This window comes from Chiloscyllium punctatum, chromosome 19 (genome assembly GCF_047496795.1).
Source record: "Chiloscyllium punctatum isolate Juve2018m chromosome 19, sChiPun1.3, whole genome shotgun sequence".
NCBI classification, from domain to species: domain Eukaryota; kingdom Metazoa; phylum Chordata; class Chondrichthyes; order Orectolobiformes; family Hemiscylliidae; genus Chiloscyllium; species Chiloscyllium punctatum.
Window position 1 is genome coordinate 69,841,648 of NC_092757.1, and position 21,347 is coordinate 69,862,994.

Below are 21,347 nucleotides of genomic sequence, written 5' to 3' on the forward strand. Positions count from 1 at the left end.
AGTCATCATCCAATTTTATTTACTTTAAACCCTGACAATGTACAAAGTTACAAGTTGCTTTATTATGTACAACATCTCTTCTATGACCAAATCTACAAATCCACATTTAAGCAACAAAATTTGAACCTTGAGGAATGCTAACAGCAGTCCAAGTATCATTTACAAATATCTGACATTAGCAACAAAAACAAATTGCTGGAAAAGCTCAGCAGGTCTGGCAGCAGCTGTGAAGAGAAATCAAAATTAACATTTTAGGTTGAGTGACCCTTCCTCAGGTCTGGTTCTTCAGAGCTCTAAGGGTCACTTGACCTGAAACATTAGCTCTTATATCTCTCCCCGGATGCTGCCAGGTCTACTGAGCTTTTCCAGCAACCTCTGGTTTTATTTCAGATTTACAGCATCCACAGTTGTTTCATTTTTTATCACGCATTAGCAATTTAGTCCACAAATTGCAGATAACTGTATCCTATTTCTTATATTTATTTTCCTGGTTGTGTTGTCTCAATTGAAAAGGTCTGATTTTATGTGCTGTTATTTCAATCATGAACCAGTCCTGTTTCTTAATGTAAACTTAAAACATATGCATATTATGAACTATAATTCAACAAGTTTAATGAATGTCTGTTAAATTTCATGAATTTGCAATGAGATGGACCGTGAAAACTAAAAGCTTGGATATTCTTTAGCTGCATTATTTTGTTTGTTTAGGAAATATTCATGAGGAATGCTCAAATTCTAGTGGCAATGGTAAATCTCTATTTGTGCAACATGCAACAGTGATGCATTCCATTTATTGAACAAAATAACATTAAGAGAAGGAAAATTAGCCCCTCAACTTAATGACCAGAATGAATGGAAAATACTAACACCAGGGGGCAAAATAGTTTCAGAATTAATTTTACAAAAAAATCATTTTTCATTTATGATTGGCTTTATTGAAATCAAACTGAAACAGAAAATATTTTAAAAGTGAACAGGAAGATTCAACTTAAAAAATCATAAACCAGCATAACTTTGTTTCTTTCACCTGAAATTACAAAAACGTATTATTAATGGTTGTGAAAATACCACTTTAATTAAATATAGTAAATTGCTTAAATGGTCAAAATGTTTATTTTGCTTGGAAAATAAACTTCTGACAATTTGTTTTACTAAAATGGACAAGAGCTGAAATTTTCTTGTATCCACCGGATTAAGGCATTGAAAAAATGAACTGCTGTATCACATATGCAGTGCAAAAATACTGGAGGGAGAAGGCAGTAATGTTAACTTGGGAGGTCACTCTCTTGTTGATATATGTTTTGAACTGATTCCCAGCTTTCATTGTGAACGCCCAAAGATAGATGTTGCAGCAATGTAGCATGTGCTCGAACCTCAGATATCAGATTTCTATCTCAACCAAAAAAAACCCACCAGATTTATATGCTACTTCCAATGAATGCACTAATTGTTTTAATTTTCATAAGGAAAAACAGAACAATTGCCTCAATGTGCAGCTAAAGTTCATCCAATAGACTGACAAGCCACTGAATGGATCTGTAAAGTAATGCCACAGAAAAGTGAGAGGAAACAACTTCAAAATGGACTTTAGAAAATAAAAACAGAAAATGCAGAATTTGTGATGACTACAAATCCAAAGCACTTGCCCAAAACACACAATTGCTGACAAAGCAAATTTCACAATTCATAGATTTTATTTCAGAGTTCCAGCAATCAAACAAATTAAAAAACAGAAATTGCTGGAGAAATGCAGCAGGTTTAGGAGTATCACTGAAAATAGTTAATATTCTGTTCTGAAGAACAGAAGAAGGGTCACTAAACTCAAAGTGTTACTGTATTTCTTCTTCACAGATACTGTCAAACCAGCTGAGTTTCTCTAGCAATTTCTGTTTTTTATTCGTTTGAGATCTCCAGCATCCATAGTTCTTTCTTTTATTCAAGTAATCAAGCCTTCGTAATGTTTTTGGAACAAAAGGAATTCCTAAATATTAAACAAAATACTGCAGATTCTGGAGAACAAACAGAAAGTGCTAGAGTAATTCAGTAGGTCTGGCAGTATCAGCAGGGAAAGCAGAGTTAATATTTTGAGATCAATTAAACTTTGTCAGAACTAAAAGCAGATGAAAAATGGAGGCATTTATGCTGATGATGAGGGCAGGAGGGGTGCGGGTGTGTGTGGTAACAGTGTGACCTGAATAAATGAATAGATGAGAGAGAGGGGTGGGGGGAGAGTGTGGCAGGGTGGGGAGGTGCAGAAAGGGAAGCAAAGGGCTTACTGAGGGTCAACTGGGAGAGAAGTAAATGTTGAATAAGTGCAAATGAAAAATATGGATTGTTGAACATGTTGCCTCTGCTGAGAGCTACCCACACAAAACAGGACCTGAGTGTGGTAAAATTCTGACTTTTGATGTTTATGTCCTTTTCATTGGGATTGAAGATAAATCTACATTACAAAAGTTGAATGTAGACTTCTTTCAAGTTTCTGAATGAAATTAACAAATATCAAAAATAACATGGAGAGAAAGCAAAGCATAGGAATACATCCACTTGAGACCTGTATAAGAAGAACAGATTGCACCTGAATTGAAAGGAGACTAATATACTGACAGGGAGATTTGCTACAGCTGCTTGGGAGGATTTAAACTAGTAAAATGGCAGGGGGTGGGGGGTAGACCCAGGGAGATAGTAAGAAAAGAGATCAGTCTGAGACTGGTACAGTTGGGAAAATGAGCTAGTCAAACAGCCAGGACAGACAGGAACAAAGCAGAGAATGAGGTAGGACTGATAAATTAAACTACATTTATTTCAATGCAAGGAGCCTAACAGAGAAGGCAGGTGGACTCAGAGCATGGTTAGGAACATGGGACTGTTCCTATGGTATACCATAGCAATTACACAAACATGGCTCAGGGATTGACAGGACCTGCAGTTTAATGTTCCAGAATACAAATGCTATAGGAAGGATAGAAAGGGGGGGGGGGGGCGCAAACGAGGAGGGGGAGTGGTGTTTTTGTTAAGGGATAACATTCCAGCTGTATTTAGGGAGGACATTCCTGCAAATATATCTTGAGAAGTTATTTGGATGGAAATAAGAAAGGGATGATCACCTTACTGGGATTGTACTACAGACTCCCACTCATCAGTGGGAAATTGAGAAACAAATTTGTAAGGAGTTCTCAGTTATCTTTAAGAATAATAGGGTGGTGATGATAAGGGATTTTAATTTTCCAAACATAGACTGGGACTGCTATTGTGTTAAGGGTTTAGGTGGATGGGAATTTTGTTAAGTGTGATCAAGAAAATTTTCTGATTCAGCATCTTGTACCTACTACAGAAGGTGCAAAACTTGACCTAATCTTGGGAAATAAGGCAGCACAAGTGACACAGGAGTCAAAGGTGGAGCACTTTGGGGCCAGTGACCATAATTCTATTAGTTTAAAATAGTGATGTAAAAGGATAGACAGGATTTAAAAGTTAAAGTTCTAAATTGGAGGAAGGCTGGGGTGCGGATGTTTGCAGGTAAAGGGATGGCTGGAAAATGGGAAGCCTTTCAAAATGAGATGAGAGTCCAGGTACAGTATATTCCTGTTACAGTGAAAGGCAAGGCTTGTAGTTGTAGGGATTGTTGGATGACTAGAAGAATTGGGTTTTGGTCAAGAAAAAGAAGGAAGCATATGCCAGATATAGTCAGCAGAGATCAAGTGAATCCTTATAAGAGTATAAAGGCAGTAGGAGTATACTTAAGAGGGAAATCAGGAGGGCAAAAAGGAGTCATGAGATAGCTTTGGCAAATGGAGGTAAGGAGAATCCCCAAATGGATTTCATAAATACATTAAGGACAAAAGGGTAACGAGGGAGAGAATAATGTCCCTCAAATATCAGCAAGGCAGCCTATGTGTGGAGCCACAGGAGATGGGGATGATACTAAATGAGTATTTTGCATCAGTGTTTACTGTGGAGAAGGACATGGAAGAAACAGAATGCGAGGAAATAGATTGTGACATCTTGAAAAATGTCCATATCACAGAGGAGGAGGTGCTATATGTTTTAAAAAGCATGAAATTGAATAAATCCCCAGGATCTGATCAGATGTACCCCAGAACTCTGTGGGAAACTAGGGAAGTGATTGCTGGACACCTTGCTGAGATATTTGTAACACCAATAGTCACAGGTGAGGTTCTGGAAGACTGGAGATTAGCCAATGTGGTGCCACTATTTAAGAAAGATGATGAAGAAAAGCCAGGGAACTATAGACTAGTGAGCCTGACATCAATGTTGGGCAAGTTGTTGGAAGGAATCCTGAGGGACAGGATTTACATGTTTTTGAATAGGGAAGGACTGATTAGGGATAGTCAACATGGCTTTGTGCATGGTAAATCATGTCCAACTAACTTTTTTTTTAAGATTAGATTAGATTACTTACACTGTGGAAACAGGCCCTTCAGCCCAACAAATCCACACCGACCCACCAAAGCGCAACCCACCCAGACCCATTCTCCTACATTTACCCCTTTGCCTAACACCACGGGCAATTTAGCATGGCCAATTCACCTAACCTGCACATTTTTGGACTGGGGGAGGAAACCGGAGCACCCGGAGGGAACCCACACAGACACGGGGAGAATGTGCAAGCTCCACACAGTCAGTCGCCGGTGGCGGGAATTGAACCCCAGTCTCTGGCGCTGTGAGGCAGCAGTGCTAACCACTGTGCAACCATGCCGCCCACAATTTGAGTTTTTTGAAGAAGTCACAAAGAGGATTGATGACGGCAGAGCAGGTTACATGATCTATATGGACCTTCAGTAAGGCATTTGACAAGTTTCCTCATGATGGATTGGTTAGCAAGGTAAGATCACAGAGAACACGGAGAACTAGCCATTTGGTTACACAACTGGCTCAAAGGTAGAAGACAGAGGGTGGTGGCAGAGGGTTGCTTTTCAGACTGAAGGCCTGTGACTAGTGGTGTGCCACAAGGATCAGTGATGGGTCCACTGTTTTTTGTCATTTATATAAATTTTGATGTGAACATAGGAGGTATAGTTGGTAAGTTTGCAGAGGACACCAAAATTGGAGGTATAATAGACAGTGAAAAAGATAACGTTGGAGTATAATGAGATCTTGATAAGATGAGCTATTGGACAGAGGACTGACAGATAGAGTTTAATTTAGATAAATGTGAGGCACTGCATTTTAGAAAGGCAAATCAGGGCAGAACGTTTCCACTTAATGGTAAAGTCCTGGGGAGTGTTGCTGAACAAAGAGACCTTAGAATGAAGGTTCATAGTTCCTTGAAAGTGGAGTCGCAGAGTAGACAAGATAGTGAAGCCGCCATTTGGTATGCTTTCCTTTATTGGTCAGAGCATTGAGTATAGGAGTTGTGAGGTCATGTTGCAGTTGTAAAGGACATTGGTAAACCACTTTTGGAAAACTGTGTGCAGGTCTGGTCTCCCTTGTGTGGGAAGGATGTTGTTAAACTTGGAAGGGTTCAAAAAAGATTTACAAAGATATTGCCAGGGTTGGAGGATTTGAGCTTTAGGGAGAGGTTGAATAGGCTGGGGCTGTTATCCCTGGAGTAAAGGCTAAGTGGTGACCTTATAGAGGTTTATAAAATCATGAGGGACATGCATAGAATAAATATCTTTTCCTGGGGTTGGGGGAATCCAGTACGAGAGGGCATAGGTTTAGGGTGAGAGGAGAAAGGTTTAAAAGGGACCTAAGGGGCAACTTTTGCACGCAAAAGGGTAGTGCGTGCTTGGAATGAGCTGCCAGAGGAAGTGGTGGATGCTGGTACAATTATAACATTTAAAAGGCATCTGGATGGGTATATGAATAGGAAGGGTTTAGAGGGTTCTGACATGTAGGACTAGATTAATTTAGGATATCTGGCCATCATGGACGAGTTGGACCAGTGGGACTATTCCCGTGCTGTACATCTCAATGATTCCACAACAATCAATTCTTAAGAATGCAATATTTTATGACAGACATTAGCTGTATGTTGATGTGCATCTTTTTCCACATTAAAGGAAAACCAATACCCTTCTCACTAGTCCTTCTCTGTTCAATAGCATATCTAATGTAATGAGTTTATCACTAGTTGCATATAGCTACCCAGAGAATTAGTTATGCATTCAAATTCCTACTAGTCATTCTTTGACCAAGTGTCAATTATGGAAATAAAAGTAGAATCAGAACAAGTAGTTATCAATGAAAATGCTATTACATTTTTACACTAATTCTATACATTTCAGTTTATCCAACAGAGTAAAAATTAAACTACGGACAATGTTCACTATTTCAAATTACAGGAATAATTTCTTGCATTCTCCAGAGGAATATACAATGTTTCAAAATAAAAATTTAATAAAATATATCAGGAAAGTCAATCAATTGTTACAAAACTTCCTTTATACCAGGATTCTAAGAGAGGTTCACTTGAAGCATAGATGTGTGAATCAGATGTACTGAAGCCATGGCATTTGCTTATCCCTGTTAGAAAGATAAATCAATACTTCAGTTAAATGCACCTTACACTACATTTATATCAAAACAACAAACACAATTCAGGATGGAAAGTGGATTGATTTCTTGTAAACAGATTTGAATTTATAAGTTAACATATTGTGATCTGCCATTTTTAGTTGCAGTTTTGGGAAGCTAGCAAATAGCAATTTGGCATTTTATAAAAATGAACCAACAAGATCATCAGATGGAATGAGAAAACAGAGTCAGACCAAAGAAAATTTAGAAGTAGAGAAGGCAGTTCCCTTCCCTATTCTGCTTAGACATAGGACATGGATACTTTACATGGAAAGAAAACACAATTAAACTGAGCTGCAAGTCTGTAATGAAAAATAGTTTTCTGTCCAATCAGTCAGGATGAGTGGAGAAATACCTGGGCTCTTTTGTGAGAGCCCAATCTTGATTTAATATGAATGTGCTTTCTCCACCATCCATATATATCCAACAGCAATATTTGTCACAGGATTTCTCTTCAAGCTAGCAGTCACCATGGAATGTATGTACTGCAAAATGTAAGGCCAAGAGTAAAATAGGCAATAAAATATCGTACAAGATGGCATTAATTAAAATAAAACTAAATGTATTGAAGTACATTAATACTTATTAAAATATTGTTTTCATTTGTCTATCCTTCATGTCAATGTTTATTAAACTGTTTATGCTACAACAAATGACAAAATTGCATGTATCTTGAAGGCTGAAAACCACAATCCTGCACTGCCATAACATGCTGTGACTGCACAATGTGGAGACTGGATAGCAATTGGTGGCATTGATTGATTGATTTCCTGCCATTATCTTTCCCTGCTGGGAGCTGGTGAATTAACACTAATGAAAACAATTTGAATAAATATCAAATTCCAAACCCTTGAGTGGCAATAGCAAGAGCAAGAGAGTTGGGCAAATTCAAAAATCAGATTCTCAATGTTGAGAAAAGAATTTCCAATTTTTGACTTAAGGTTTAAAGAGTGAATTCAGAATCTCACTAATGAGTGATGACTATCTTATTTGCATCTCATTCTAGTCTTGAGTGGAGTTTGCACTTTTTCCCCGTGTGTGTGTGTGTGTGTGTGTGTGTGTGTGTGTGTGTGTGTGTGTGTGTGTGTGTGTGTGTGTGTGTGTGTGTTTCCATTGGGTGCTCCAGTATTCTCCCACAATCCGAAAGGTTAGGTGGATTGACCATGCGACATTGTCAAGTAGTGTCCAGGGATGTGCAGGTTTGTAGGCAGTTCAACCATGGTAAATGCAGTTCAAAAAGGTCAGTAAGACTCGATAGAATCCTACAGAACCATTCATCCTATGATTATTAGCTAAATTCAACTCATTTATATAAATAATTTGTATGAGAATATAGGTGGCATGAATAGTAAATTAAGTGGTATAGTACACAGCGAAGGAGGTTATCGGAGAGTACAATGGGATCTTGATCAACTAGGTCAGTGGTCCAAGGAATGGCAGGTGGAGTTTAATTTGGATAAATACAAGGTGTTGTGTTTTGGTAAGGAAAACCAGGGCAAGAGTTACACAGTTAATGGTAGGACCCTGGAGAATGTTGTCGAACAGAGGCCAAGGGGTTCAGGTACATGGTTCCTTGAAAATCACAGAAGATAGGTTAATGAAATAGGTGTCTGACATGCTTGCTTTCATCAGTACAAGCACCGAGTATAGGAGTTGGGACATCATGTTACAGCTATATAAGACATTGGTAAAGCCATATTTGGCAAACTACATACAATTCTGGTTTCCCTGCTACAGGAAGGCCATTAATAAACTGGAAAGGGTGCAAAAAAAGATTTACATGGGTATTACTGAAACTGGAGTTATAAAAAGAGGCTGGCCTTGGAGCATTGGAGGCTGAAGGGCTTCCTTATAGAGATTCATAAAATCACGAAGGTCATAGATAAATTGAATAGCCAAAGTCTTTTTCCCTGGATAGGTGAGTCCAAAACTAAACGGCACAGGTTAAAGGTGAGAGGAGAAAGATTTAAAGGGGACCTGAGGGGCAACTTCTTCACACAGACCATGGTGTGTATATGGAATGATCTGCCAGAGGAAGTGATAGAGGTGGGTACAATTATAACATTTAAAAGACATTTGAACAGGTACATGGATAGGAAAGGTTTAGAGGGATGTGGGCCAAACTCAGGAAAATGGAGCTAGTTCAGTTTAGGAAACCTGGTTGGCATGGATGAGTTGGGCTGAAGAGCCTGTTTCCGCACTGTATGACTCTTTCTATGCAGCTCCCAATTCTCCTCTCCCCCCGTTGCTTTCACCCTTGCCTAGGAATTCTGCAATTAGTAATTCACCTCCCAACCTTTCATTTCTGCACACTATCTACAAGGCACAAATCAGGAAAATGATGGAATACACTGCATTTGCATAGAAGAGTGCAGCTCCAATAACACTAAAGTAGCTCAATATCATCTGGTTGCCTAGTGGCTCAGTGGTCAGCACTGCTGCCTCACAGCATGAGGGACCTGGGTTTGATTCCAGCCTTGGGCAGATGTTTCTGAACACCACCACATGCAAATTCACCTCCAAGCCACACACCTGACTTGATGGAACTATACCAATTTTCCTTCACTTTCATTGGGTCAAAATTTTGGAACTGCCAATGGCTCACATGGCAAACATGTTGCATGTGTTTCAACCAAATGACCATGTTTGAAAGTAAACAGGGATTACTCCTTAGTGGCATCAAGAGAAACAGCATTCAGTCAGTAGACAGTGCTACACTCAATCAAGAAGCTTGTCCTTTTCAAGTCCAGGGTTTTGGCCACATTTAGGCAGGCACTTTGTCCTACCTGAGTCATGGGATCCATGCCTTTGCAATCCAGGAATTGGGCCATGATCAGTCCTGCAGGCCTGCTAAAATCAACTGCTCAATAAGGAGACAAAACGGTTGCTGCTACATGCAGTGGGCAGAGTAAGTGACTTTTTTTTCCTTTGGGGGTGAAGTAGAATTCTCTGAATTTGAGGCCTTGCTAGGGGCAACTACATTGCAATTTGATGGCAGATAGGTGACATGACTGATCAGGAATAATCAAAGTCATTATTTTTGCAATTAACAATAAAAATTATGGACTGAAGCAATCATGACCGTTACATGGCTTTCACTAATTGCCTCGTTGTCATGTCAGATAACAAATTTATTCAGATGCTAAATTAAAAGTCTCAGCTGGGTTTACCACTTTTGAAACACATTTCATACCTGATACTGGAAGACTTCCTTTTGGAGCTGCTTTATTCATGCGCTTTACTGCAAATATGGAAGCCATGATCTGTGATATTCAAGGCTAGCTTTTCTTGGGAGGGATTAATGCCAGAATTTCACTTCCCCCATTACAGCATTAGTACTTTGGCTTTGGATTTAGGTAGGATTACATGCCTCAGAACTCAAGATCAAAGCATGATAATGGCCTCCTTGAAACTTCAAATTGATGCAGAACTAAGATACAGGCATCCATCAGGCCCATTGTGGAAGAGTCCATAGGTCGTATTAAAATGTGGTTTCAATGCCTGGGCTGCCTTGACAAGGCCTTGCAGCATAGCTCAGAAAGGGTTCATAAGCATCATTGTGGCATGCTGTGACCTTCCCCACTGGAACCAACAATGGGTGCATGTCCTCAATACAGAGGAAATTAGGATCTACAGCAATCTTTTGAAGGTCAAGATAAAGATGAGGATCAGGACATTGACTAGGAGGAACATCCATGAGAACATTGAGAGAGAAAAGCCAGGCAGAGCCTCATTAAATCTCACCTCTGGTAGAAATGAGCTAGGTTTGAAATTCTTTTTAGTTGTGCAATTATTGGTTGGTTATTTTGCAAACAATCCCCGAGTCCATCTAAAATATGTGTGTACCTGGTTATTTTTGTAATAGTATTGAACTTTCCAATTACTAAATAAATGTTTTCTTGTCCAAATAATTAAATAGTTTGTATCTTTAGATAATTCCACATATCTACACTTTAGAAGTCTTACTCAACATAAAGGAGAAAGCAGAAACTGAGACAGGGTATTAATGTCACATGCTGTTAAAGTTAGGTTACTTTTAAGGCCTCAGTCAGCACATGTTTCGGCTACAGAAGTCAACATCACAACTCAAGGATCCCTGATAGCTGATACTACCTACAGTGAAGGAGTCAGTTGCTTGAGAGAGATTACCAAGGCTTGGTCATTACAAATTATTTCATCCCTTTAATGTCAGAAATGGCTGCTCACCTCTCAGATAGGCAAGGCATCATCAAATTTGACAGCAATGAAGACACCAGCGCATTTTAATTGTGCAAGTCAGCAAATAATCACAAAGTGCAAGGTTACTTAGACAAATCACCCATGTCACTGATGTGCCTTCTGTAAGATTGTTTTTCATTTCTCTCCCACTACATCTTAGTGCAGTCCTGACTTCCACAGCTGGGAGAGTGGAAGCCTGCTCTGTAGTTGGTCTGGAGGACTTGGGAGGGCTTGACTCAGAGCAGTTGGATCTGGAGCACACAAGACTTCTGAGAATGTCTTGCGTGGATGCAGGTTCGGTCAGCCTAGCTTGGACTTCTGCTGGCTTTTCTAACATAGCCAAGGTGGAGATGGATGGGCCAGGCACCTATCCAGTGTCCTGAGAGGAGGCTATCTGTATTCAGGTCCTCCCTCACTATGGGTAAGTGCTGGCACCAATCTGACATCCTGTGAGAAAAGGGTACCTGGAGTGAGATTGAGATTGAGATCCCTCATCTCCATTCTCACCTTATTGTTTACACTGAGCACCCAAGGTTAGATAATGGAGTGCAGATCCCCACTGAGTGTCTGGAGCTAGCTGTCCATGGTGGTCACCAATCTGGCAATGGAGGCAGCACATTTTAACCAGCATGGTACAGGTCACTTGGATGGATTCCTCCAGCCTTCGTTCCAGTCCAGTGACTGCCTGTGACAAAACACTCTACTGTTCCTCTGCTCATCCTTATATTTTGATGAAATTATTAAAAGCAAAGACCAGAGAATCATCTTCTGACTGGACTGAGCAGGTTATTGATCTCTGGCAGTCCTACAAGTGTCTCCCTTAACCAGTTATAAACATGTGGTGCACTGAGCAGATTGTGCTGCTGGTTCTAATCTAGATTAAGAACCCACTATGGTGAAAGTCTCTGTACAAGTGGAAGGGACAGGTGAAAGCTTTCCCAATGCATCCTCTGAGAGTTGAGTGACTTCTTTCAAAGGTGGAGGTAGAATGATATTGGCCTCTTCTTGGCAGCAATTTGCTAGTGTTTGCATTAGGGAATGGGGGAATTAATTGAAGAAAAGGGATAAATGCTTCTGCAGATTAACAATGAGGAAGTGTGGGTGGGAATGGAAGAGCAATGCAGCATAGCACACGAAACTTGCCTATAGAAGTCTTGGTGTTTCCATGTGAGCTCATGTGCTCATCTCTGGCCAAATCTAACATCTTTTTCTCATTTGGGATGAGAAACTTTATGTCCCCCTTCACACATCCCCCCCCCCCCCCCCCCACCACAGCCTCAGTGGCCTTACCCCCCTCAGGCTGTTTGTGAGGCATTTTTACTTGCAATGAGACTAAAGGAGGATCAGTGTGATGGAAGTGGATACGAAAGCACACTTGTGATGATGCAAAGGGAGGGGAGATGATAAAATGTTCCCAGTACGCGAGTAGAAAGTGCAGCGAGCAGGATGACTTGGCCAAGAGTTGTTGAGTAGAAATGGTGTATGTAATACTGAAAGCCGTGGTGAAAGGTGTATGACAGAGTCAGTGAGTGGTGTCCTGGGAGTGGGAAGCAGCAGAGAGAAAGTGGCAGCCATTGCCCTTGTAGAGCAGAGGAAATCATGTACCTTCTTTGTGAGTTGCTGTGCAATTCTTTTAATCCATGGATACTGCGCTGATCCGACTGCTAGATCGGTCTAGATTTTCTGAGTCTGGTAGCACAGCTTTACTTGTCAGCCAGTGGGAAAAAGAATTGGCCTCCTCTCCACCATCCCTTCAAAGTCTCTGTCCACAGAGTGGTGAGCTAACTTGCCTTATTGGGCCATTTCCTCAGGGGCAACAGTGGAATGCCACATTATGATGGCCAGTTCCTGATTCACAGTACCTGAAGTGCCATGGAGCTGGGGTTTAAACCTGGTGCCAGAGATGACAATATTTCAAAAGTCCTAATGTAGTGATTACCTGTGCCTCTCCTGCTGTAGGATTTCACAAAATGGGTGCAGAAGAGACCAGTTGGACAATTCATGAGAAGAAGAGTGGAAGATTGCCTGAGAAAAGTCAGCATAGGCCATGGTGGACAGGACACAATGACACTCAAAAAATATTCCTTGCCAAATAATAGGAAAATTCAACTGGAAGAAAACATCTACACAGTCATTTCCATGCATCATCCCATTTCCACTACTTGTGCAAAATAAAATATTAATCCCATTTTCAAAAAGTCTTTTACAAGCTTAGAGGTTAGTGAACATTTTCAAAACATAGCCCCAAAACTAATAATTTAGATTTACTCTTATTAAAATAATTACACATGAGGCAAGTAGCACAAATGAACTATTTCCATGGATTCAATACAATGGGTTCTGGATGACAGAAATTTCTACATCTTTTTATATAAATACTGACCATTGAGTCAGAGCGATGTACAAACATAAAGAGACCCTTTGGTCCACCTCGTCCATGCCGAACAGATATCCTAACCTCAATTGGTCACATTTGCCAGCACTTGGCCCATATCCCTCTTAAACCCTTCCAATTTATATACCCATCCAGATGCCTTTTAAATGCTGTAATTTGTACTAGCCTCCACCACTTCCTCTGGTATCTCATTCCATACACACACCAGCCTCTGCATGAAAAAGTTGCCCCTTAGGTCCCTTTTGTATCTTTCCCCTCTTACCTTCAACCTATGCCCTCTTGTTCTGGACTCTCCCACTCCAGGGAAAAGACCTTGTCTATTTATCCTAAGCATGCCCCTCATGATTTTATACATCTCTATGATGTCATCCCTCAGCCTCCGATGCTCCAGGGAAAACAGCCCCAGCCTATTCAGCCTCTTCCTATAGCTCAAATCTTCCAACTCTGGCAATATCCCTGTAAATCTTTTCTAAACCCTTTCAGGTTTCACAACATCCTTCCAATAGGGAGGAGACCAGAATTGCACGCAATCTTCCAAATGTCCTGTACAGCTGCAACATGACCTCCCAACTTATATACTACATACTCTGACCAATAGAGGAAAGCATACCAAACGCCTTCTTCACTATTCTATCTACCTGCAATTCTACTTTCAAGCAACTATGAACTTGCACTCCAAGGTCTTTTTGTTCAGCAACACTCTCCAAGACCTTACCATGATATAAGTCCTGCTCTGATTTGCTGTTCCAAAATGCAGCACCTCTCCTTTATCTAAATTAAACTCCATCTGCCATTCCTCAGCCCATTGGCCCATCTGATCAAGATCCTGTTGTACTGTGAGGTAACCTGCTTCGCTGTCCACTACACCTCCAATTTTGATGTCATCTGCAAACTTACTAACTTTACCTCCTATGTTCACATCCAAATCATTGACCAATTGTGTATTTTCAGAATACAAAATGCTGGTCTATGATACCATAATCAACTTTTTTATCTTCCAAACACAAATGTCTTTCCATGCTGTCTATCAAACATTTTCTCAAAGTTTACTTCCTAATCAGAGTGAGTGGGTCATTTTGGCTGAAGTGGAGGTGCATCAGATATGAAGTGAAAAATTCTCAAAGATTCTCTGTAGAGATAGAAACCCAAATACTAACAGCAGGAGAATGATTTTGGTTTGCTCCACACAAAATGATTTTGTTTTAAAGTTGCTACCATTTCTCCTGTTTGAAAGCATGCACAAGATTCTTGTGCTCTTTAAATTCTCCTTTCATTGTTGGATTTTTTGTTTTACCCATTTAGTAACTGAATGGAAGCACTGACAAGTTATGTATTGCTACAAATGCAAAGCACCTAAGATGAATAAAATTTAAACAGCAGAATTCAGAAACATAATAGATGTAGTCAGGGCAAAAGAGAGAGAGAGAGAGAGAGAGAGAGAGACAGAGAGAGAGAGACAGAGAGAGAGAGACAGAGAGAGAGAGACAGAGAGAGAGAGACAGAGAGAGAGAGAGAGACAGAGAGAGAGAGAGAGAGAGAGAGAGAGAGAGGGAGGGAGGGAGGGAGGGAGGGAGGGAAAAAAAATTTCTCAACTATACTTTAAACACATGACAAAAATATAATTTTGTGCAAATGTGCTTTTGTAGTTTTAATGCATCCTTGAGTTATGGATTTTAAAGTGCACAAAATTTCCTAAATATCATTACATTACATATCTGAATTGCATTCTAATGTTCTGATATTGAGAAACAATATAAATGTTTAAAGGAGTGAACTTCAGCGGTAACTTTAAAGTTTAGAGAATTGTGGCCTATTTGTCAAGGTTTTATAAGTATAAGGAAATTGTCATGGCCCTTATTTTGGTAAAGCAAGGAAAATATTCTCTCATTGTTAGAAAACAAGTTTCATTAAACCCAGATCATTATTAAAAGTGACATACTGAGCTTCAAGTTTTGATATGGTCTTTCCTGAGGCCAGAACTTCAGCCACCTGGGCTACCACAGGGTCATAGTTCAAACTGGCAACTGCAACAACCTTATCCTCTCTAAAAATGAAATCAGAATATTACAATTAGGAACATAATTCCAATTTCACATTTCTTTAATTAGATTTTTTTTTAAATATGTTCACAGCAAAACTTACTTGATATAAAATGCCACAAATTTCAGCTCATCCTTGTTGCCTTGAATTATAACTTCTTCAAAACCTGCACCATAACCTGCCAAAGTAGACAATGTCAAGAAAACTTACAGGTTGATTGTCTTGTTGAACTCCCACAGCATTGCTGACTCAAGGGTAACTCTGTACTGTTGAAAACAAACAAACAATCTCCACAAAACGGATTTAGTGGAACCATAAAATCATAGAATCTCTACATGTAGAAGCAGGCCACTTGGCCCACTGAAGAACATCCCACAAGACCCAGCATCCTAACATGTAACCCTGCATTTCCCATGTCTAATCCACCCAATCTACACATCCCTGCTCACTATGGGCAATTTAGCTTGGCCAATTCCCCAAATCTGCACATCTTTGGACTGTGGCAGGAAAATGGAGGAATCCCATGCAGACATGGGGAGAATGTGCAAACTCAGAGGGTGGAATCAAACCTGGGTCCTTGGCACTGTGAGGCAGCAGTGCTAACCCCTGAGCCACTGTTCCTCCCCAGAAGGAGGCCAGCAATTCATCCTGGCTCTCTGCAAGACCAACTTAGGTAGTTAAACACCCTCAACCTTCACCGTCACCATAAAATCAAGGAGGACCCCAAAACCACCTTTGTCATATCACGAACACAATACCTTAACAAGTTCTTTAAATATAAAGCAACATTCAAACATAGAATGAGTGCAGGCAACTTTTAAAAAGTCCTTTGAGGAGTCATCAGCTTAACAGTGTTCCATGTTTTTTGGTTGTCTTAATTTGATTATTTGTATTTCAGGCTTTGGACATCAAAAGCAGAAATAGCAAATACAAAAACTCATGGGGCCTGAACTCAATTTGGTTTTGATGCAAACATTCTCAAATTACAAGATAGAGAACATGACTATTAGAAATGCCATTTTCAAAGTGAACCTAAGGTGACCAACACTGGAAGTTCAAAAGGTTGTTTAGACAGAGTTCAGAAATATACTTGTTTAATCAGAGCACAAGCATACACACACAGCTGAGCCTTTTCTAGGTGTTAACACATTATGTATAAAAATAAACAACGAAACAAAAATGGAAAATAATATATCATGCAAAATGACACCACATTATATTCCTACTTTTGGTGTACATTAAAGTTCTAAACATCCTTTTCCAGCATTCCTAATAGTTTCTTAGTGCTGACTGCTTTCTCTGAAAAACAATTAAATAGCTCATTGCTGATGTCCACCCATTTAGAGTCATAGAGTCATAGCACAGCATGAAAACAGACCCTTTGGGCCAACTCGTCCATGCTGACCAGATATCCTAAATTAATCTAGTCCCATTTGCCAGCGCTTGGCCCATATCCCTCTGAACCCTTGCTATTCATACATCCATCCAGATGCCTTTTAAATGTTGTAACTGTACCAGCCTCTACCACTTCCTCTAGCATCTTATTCCATACATGCACCACTCTTTGCGTGAACAAGTTGCCCCTTAGCTCCCTTTTAAATCTTTCCCCTTTCACTCTAAAGCTATGGCCTGTAGTTCTGGAGTTCCTACCCTAGGGAAAAGACCTTGTCTATTCACCCTATCCATGCCCCTCACGATTTTATAAACCTCAATAAGGTCACCCCCTCAGCCTCCGATTCTCCAGAGAAACCAGCCCCAGCCTACTCAGCCTCTCCCTGTAGCTCAAATCCTCCAACCCTGGCAACATCCTTGTAATTCTTTTCTGAACTCTTTCAAGTTTCACAACATCCTTCCAATAGGATTTGAAATTTCTCCATTCTTCAGCATTTGTTTTAAAACTGCAATACTAATTCTCAGTCTTATCCCCTCGTGACTTAGCACCAATATAATATTCAGTGAATGTTGCTGCTGAGTTCTTCCTTTAGAATATTTTCCAATGTTTTCATTAAGAAAAATGCTATTTACCACCTCAACAAGACAGTTGTTTAGACGTTTTCAGCTTCCCAAACTAAAAATTGTAAACCCTCCTGTATTTCAGAATCCATTAAAAGAGATTTACATAGAAGGCTAACAAAAAAATGTGATCATCTTTCAAAATTCTCTGAATTCTGCAATGATGCCTGCAAATTGGAAAGTTATGAATGTAACCCTGTTGTTTAAGAAATGAGAAAGAGAGGAACTGCAGACTGTTAGCCTGACTCAGTAGCAGGGAAAATACTAGAACCTTTAGTAAGGATTAGATAATTGGATATTTAGAGCATAATTGTCAATTGGGCAGGGCCAACATGGATTTATGAAGGGTAAATCATGTTTGATGAACATGATAGAGATTTTTCAGTTTGTTACCAGCAAAGTTAATAATAGGGCAGCCACTGGATGTACTGCATTTGGATTTTCAAAGGCTTTGAATAAAGTCCCACACAGGAAATTAGTAAACAATGTTAAAGCACATAATCTACCATGTACCAGCTTGAATTTCGGACAGGTTAACAGGCAGAAATCAGACTATAAGTAAATTAGTCATTTACTGGTTGGCAGGCTGTGACTGATGGGCTACTGCAAGAATGAATGCTTGGGCTCGGTTCACAATCCATATCAATGATCTGGATATGGGGGCACACTGTACTATTTCCAAGTTTGCAATTGATATAAATCCTGGTGGGAACGTAAATGGTGAAAAAGCTGTAAACAGGCTTCATCAGAATTTAGACAGGCCACAGGAGTGCACGAAAATGACAGCAGATGGAATATAATCTGTTTGTGTAAGACTATTGTCTTTGGTAGGAAGTGTGAAGGCACAAAGCATTTCTTAAATGGCAAGGGATTGAAAAGTGTTGATGTCCAAAGGGACGGAACTGATCTTGTTCATATGTCATTGAAAACTAGCATTCAGATGCAAGAGCAAACTAGAAGGCACACAATATGTTAGTATTTACCACAACACAATTTGAATGCAGGAGCAAAAAAGTCTTGTTTCAATTGTATAGAGACTGTATCTGGAATATTGGATGTAGTTCTGGTTCCCTTGTCAGAGGAAGGATGTACTTTCTATTGAGGGAATGCAGTGTTCACCAGATTAATTTCTGAGATTGAAGAGACTGGGTCAGTATTTTCTGGAGATAAGAAGAATGAGAGGCGGCCTCCTAGAAATTTACACAATCCTTAAGGATAGAGTAGATATCGAAAGCATAGATTCCTAACCCCCACCCCCCGGCTGTAGTGTCTAGAAGGAGTGACACAGTCTCTGGAAAAAAAGGAAAATAATTTAGGACTGAGGTGATAAGGTACTTCTTCACTCAGAAGATGGTGAATCTTTGAATTATCTATGTCATAGGATTGTGGAAGCTCAGGCACTAAGTTCTAGAGAGACATTGATTTCTAGTTACCAATGACATCAAGACACAAGGGATAACAAAGGAATATGATATTGAGATATATGATCAATATGACCTGGACTACAGGTGCAGGCTCCAGGGGGCGTATGACAAACTCCTGCTTTTATGTTGCAATGCTCTTTGATTTTATATTCAATGCTTCTTCACGTTTCTAGAGATGTGAATTACTTTTTAAAGAAAGAATTGAAATGGGGTTTAAATGTACTTTTAATATAGAGTCTCCTCGAGACACCTAGATTAATATGTGCTTAATATTTTAACATGAGTACCTTCACCACATGGTCTGGAGAAGTTTAGGAAGGTGGTTCTTCACCACCTTCAAGGGCAATAGTGCTGGCCATGCCAGTGACACCCACATCCTGTAAACAAATAAGAAAAGGAGATTGTTTCCCCATAGACAAAACATTAGGTAGTTCTTTAGCTTGTCTGAAAATAAAAGGACTTGTTCATGCATTGGAAAACCATTTTAATCTGCCCTCGACCTCTTCATTTCTAACTGCCGCCGGGAAATTAACCGCCTCAACCTGTCGACCCCCCTCCCCCATTCCAACCTCTCACTCTCACAACGCGCAGCCCTCCAATCCCTCTGCTCTAATCCCAACCTCACCATTGAGCCAGCGGATAAAGGGGGCGCAGTGGTAGTCTGGCGCACTGACCTCTACACCGCTGAAGCCAAACGCCAACTCGAGGACACCTCTTCCTACTGCTCCCTCGACCATGACCCCACCCCCCTTCACCAAACCATCATCTCCCAGACCATACAGAACCTCATCACCTCAGGAGATCTCCCACCCACAGCTTCCAACCTCATAGTCCGGGAACCCCGCACTGCCCAGTTCTACCTCCTTCCCAAGATCCACAAGCCTGACCATCCTGGCCGACCCATTGTCTCAGCATGCTCCTGCCCCACTGAAATCATCTCTACCTACCTGGACACTGTCCTATCCCCCCTAGTCCAGGAACTCCCCACATACGTTCGAGACACCACCCACGCCCTCCACCTCCTCCAAGACTTCAGTTTCCCTGGCCCCCAATGCCTCATCTTCACCATGGATATCCAATCCCTCTACACCTCCATCCACCATGACCAGGGCCTCCAAGCCCTCCGTTTTTTCCTCTCCAGACGTCCCCAACAGTACCCTTCCACCGACACTCTCATTCGTTTGGCCGAACTGGTCCTCACCCTTAACAATTTCTCCTTTGAATCCTCCCACTTCCTCCAGACCAAAGGGGTAGCCATGGGCACATGTATGGGCCCCAGCTATGCCTGTCTCTTTGTTGGCTATGGAGAACAGTTGATCTTCCGTAATTACACCGGCACCACTCCCCACCTCTTCCTCCGCTACATTGCTGACTGCATTGGCGCCACCTCGTGCTCCCGCGAGGAGGTTGAGCAATTCATCAACTTCACCAACACATTCCACCCTGACCTTAAATTTACCTGGACCATCTCGGACACCTCGCTCCCCTTCCTGGACCTCTCCATCTCCATTAGTGACGACCGACTTGACACTGACATTTTTTTACAAACCCACTGACTCCCATAGCTACCTGGATTACACCTCTTCCCACCCTATCTCTTGTAAAAATGCCATCCCGTATTCCCAATTTCTCCGCCTCCACCGTATCTGCTCCCAGGAGGACCAGTTCCACCATAGAACACACCAGATGGCCTCCTTCTTTAGAGACCGCAATTTCCCTTCCCACGTGGTTAAAGATGCCCTCCAACGCATCTCGTCCACATCCTGCACCTCCGCCCTCAGACCCCACCCCTCCAATCGTAACAAGGACAGAACGCCCCTAGTGCTCACCTTCCACCCTACCAACCTTCGCATTAACCAAATCATCCGCCGACATTTCCGCCACCTCCAAAAAGACCCCACCACCAGGGATATATTTCCCTCCCCACCCCTTTCCACCTTCCGCAAAGACCGTTTCCTCCGTGACTACCTGGTCAGGTCCACACCCCCATACGACCCACCCTCCCATTCTGGCACTTTCCCCTGCCACCGCAGGAACTGTAAAACCTGTGCCCACACCTCCTCCCTCACCTCTATCCAAGGCCCTAAAGGAGCCTTCCACATTCAAAGTTTTACCTGCACATCCACTAATATCATTTATTGTATCCGTTGCTCCCGATGTGGCCTCCTCTACATTGGGAAGACTGGGCGCCTCCTAGCAGAGCGCTTTAGGGAACATCTCCGAGACACCCGCACCAATCAACCACACCGCCCCGTGGCCCAACATTTCAACTCCCCCTCCCGCTCTGCTGAGGACATGGAGGTCCTGGGCCTCCTTCACCGCTGCTCCCTCACCACCAGACGCCTGGAGGAAGAACGCCTCATCTTCCGCCTCGGAACACTTCAACCCCAGGGCATCAATGTGGACTTCAACAGCTTCCTCATTTCCCCTTCCCCCACCTCATCCTAGTTTCAAACTTCCAGCTCAGCACTGTCTCCTTGACTTGTCCTACCTGCCTATCTTCTTTTCCACCTATCCACTCCACCCTCTCCTCCTTGACCTATCACCTTCATCTCCTCCCCCACTCACCCATTGTACTCTATGCTACTCTCTCCCCACCCCCACCCTCCTCTAGCTTCTCTCTCCATGCTTCAGGCTCACTACCTTTATTCCTGATGAAGAGCTTTTGCCCGAAGCGCCGATTTTGCTGCTCGTTGGATGCTGCCTGAACTGCTGTG

At 41.4% G+C, this 21,347-nt stretch overlaps 1 protein-coding gene across 1 annotated transcript in view; it reads right to left on the reverse strand.

Moving 5' to 3' along the window:
* Window positions 1–1,033: 1,033 nt before the first annotated feature.
* Window positions 1,034–21,347, reverse strand: part of LOC140491454 (apoptosis-inducing factor 3-like) — an 87,176-nt gene continuing 66,862 nt past the window's right edge. The window contains exons 17-19 of the mRNA XM_072589629.1: window positions 15,296–15,371; window positions 15,093–15,197; window positions 1,034–6,489 (exon numbers count right to left, since the gene is read on the reverse strand). Of these exons, the coding sequence (XP_072445730.1) occupies window positions 6,456–6,489; window positions 15,093–15,197; window positions 15,296–15,371 (215 nt within the window). The 3' untranslated portion in view covers window positions 1,034–6,455. The remainder of the gene's footprint in view (window positions 6,490–15,092; window positions 15,198–15,295; window positions 15,372–21,347) is intronic.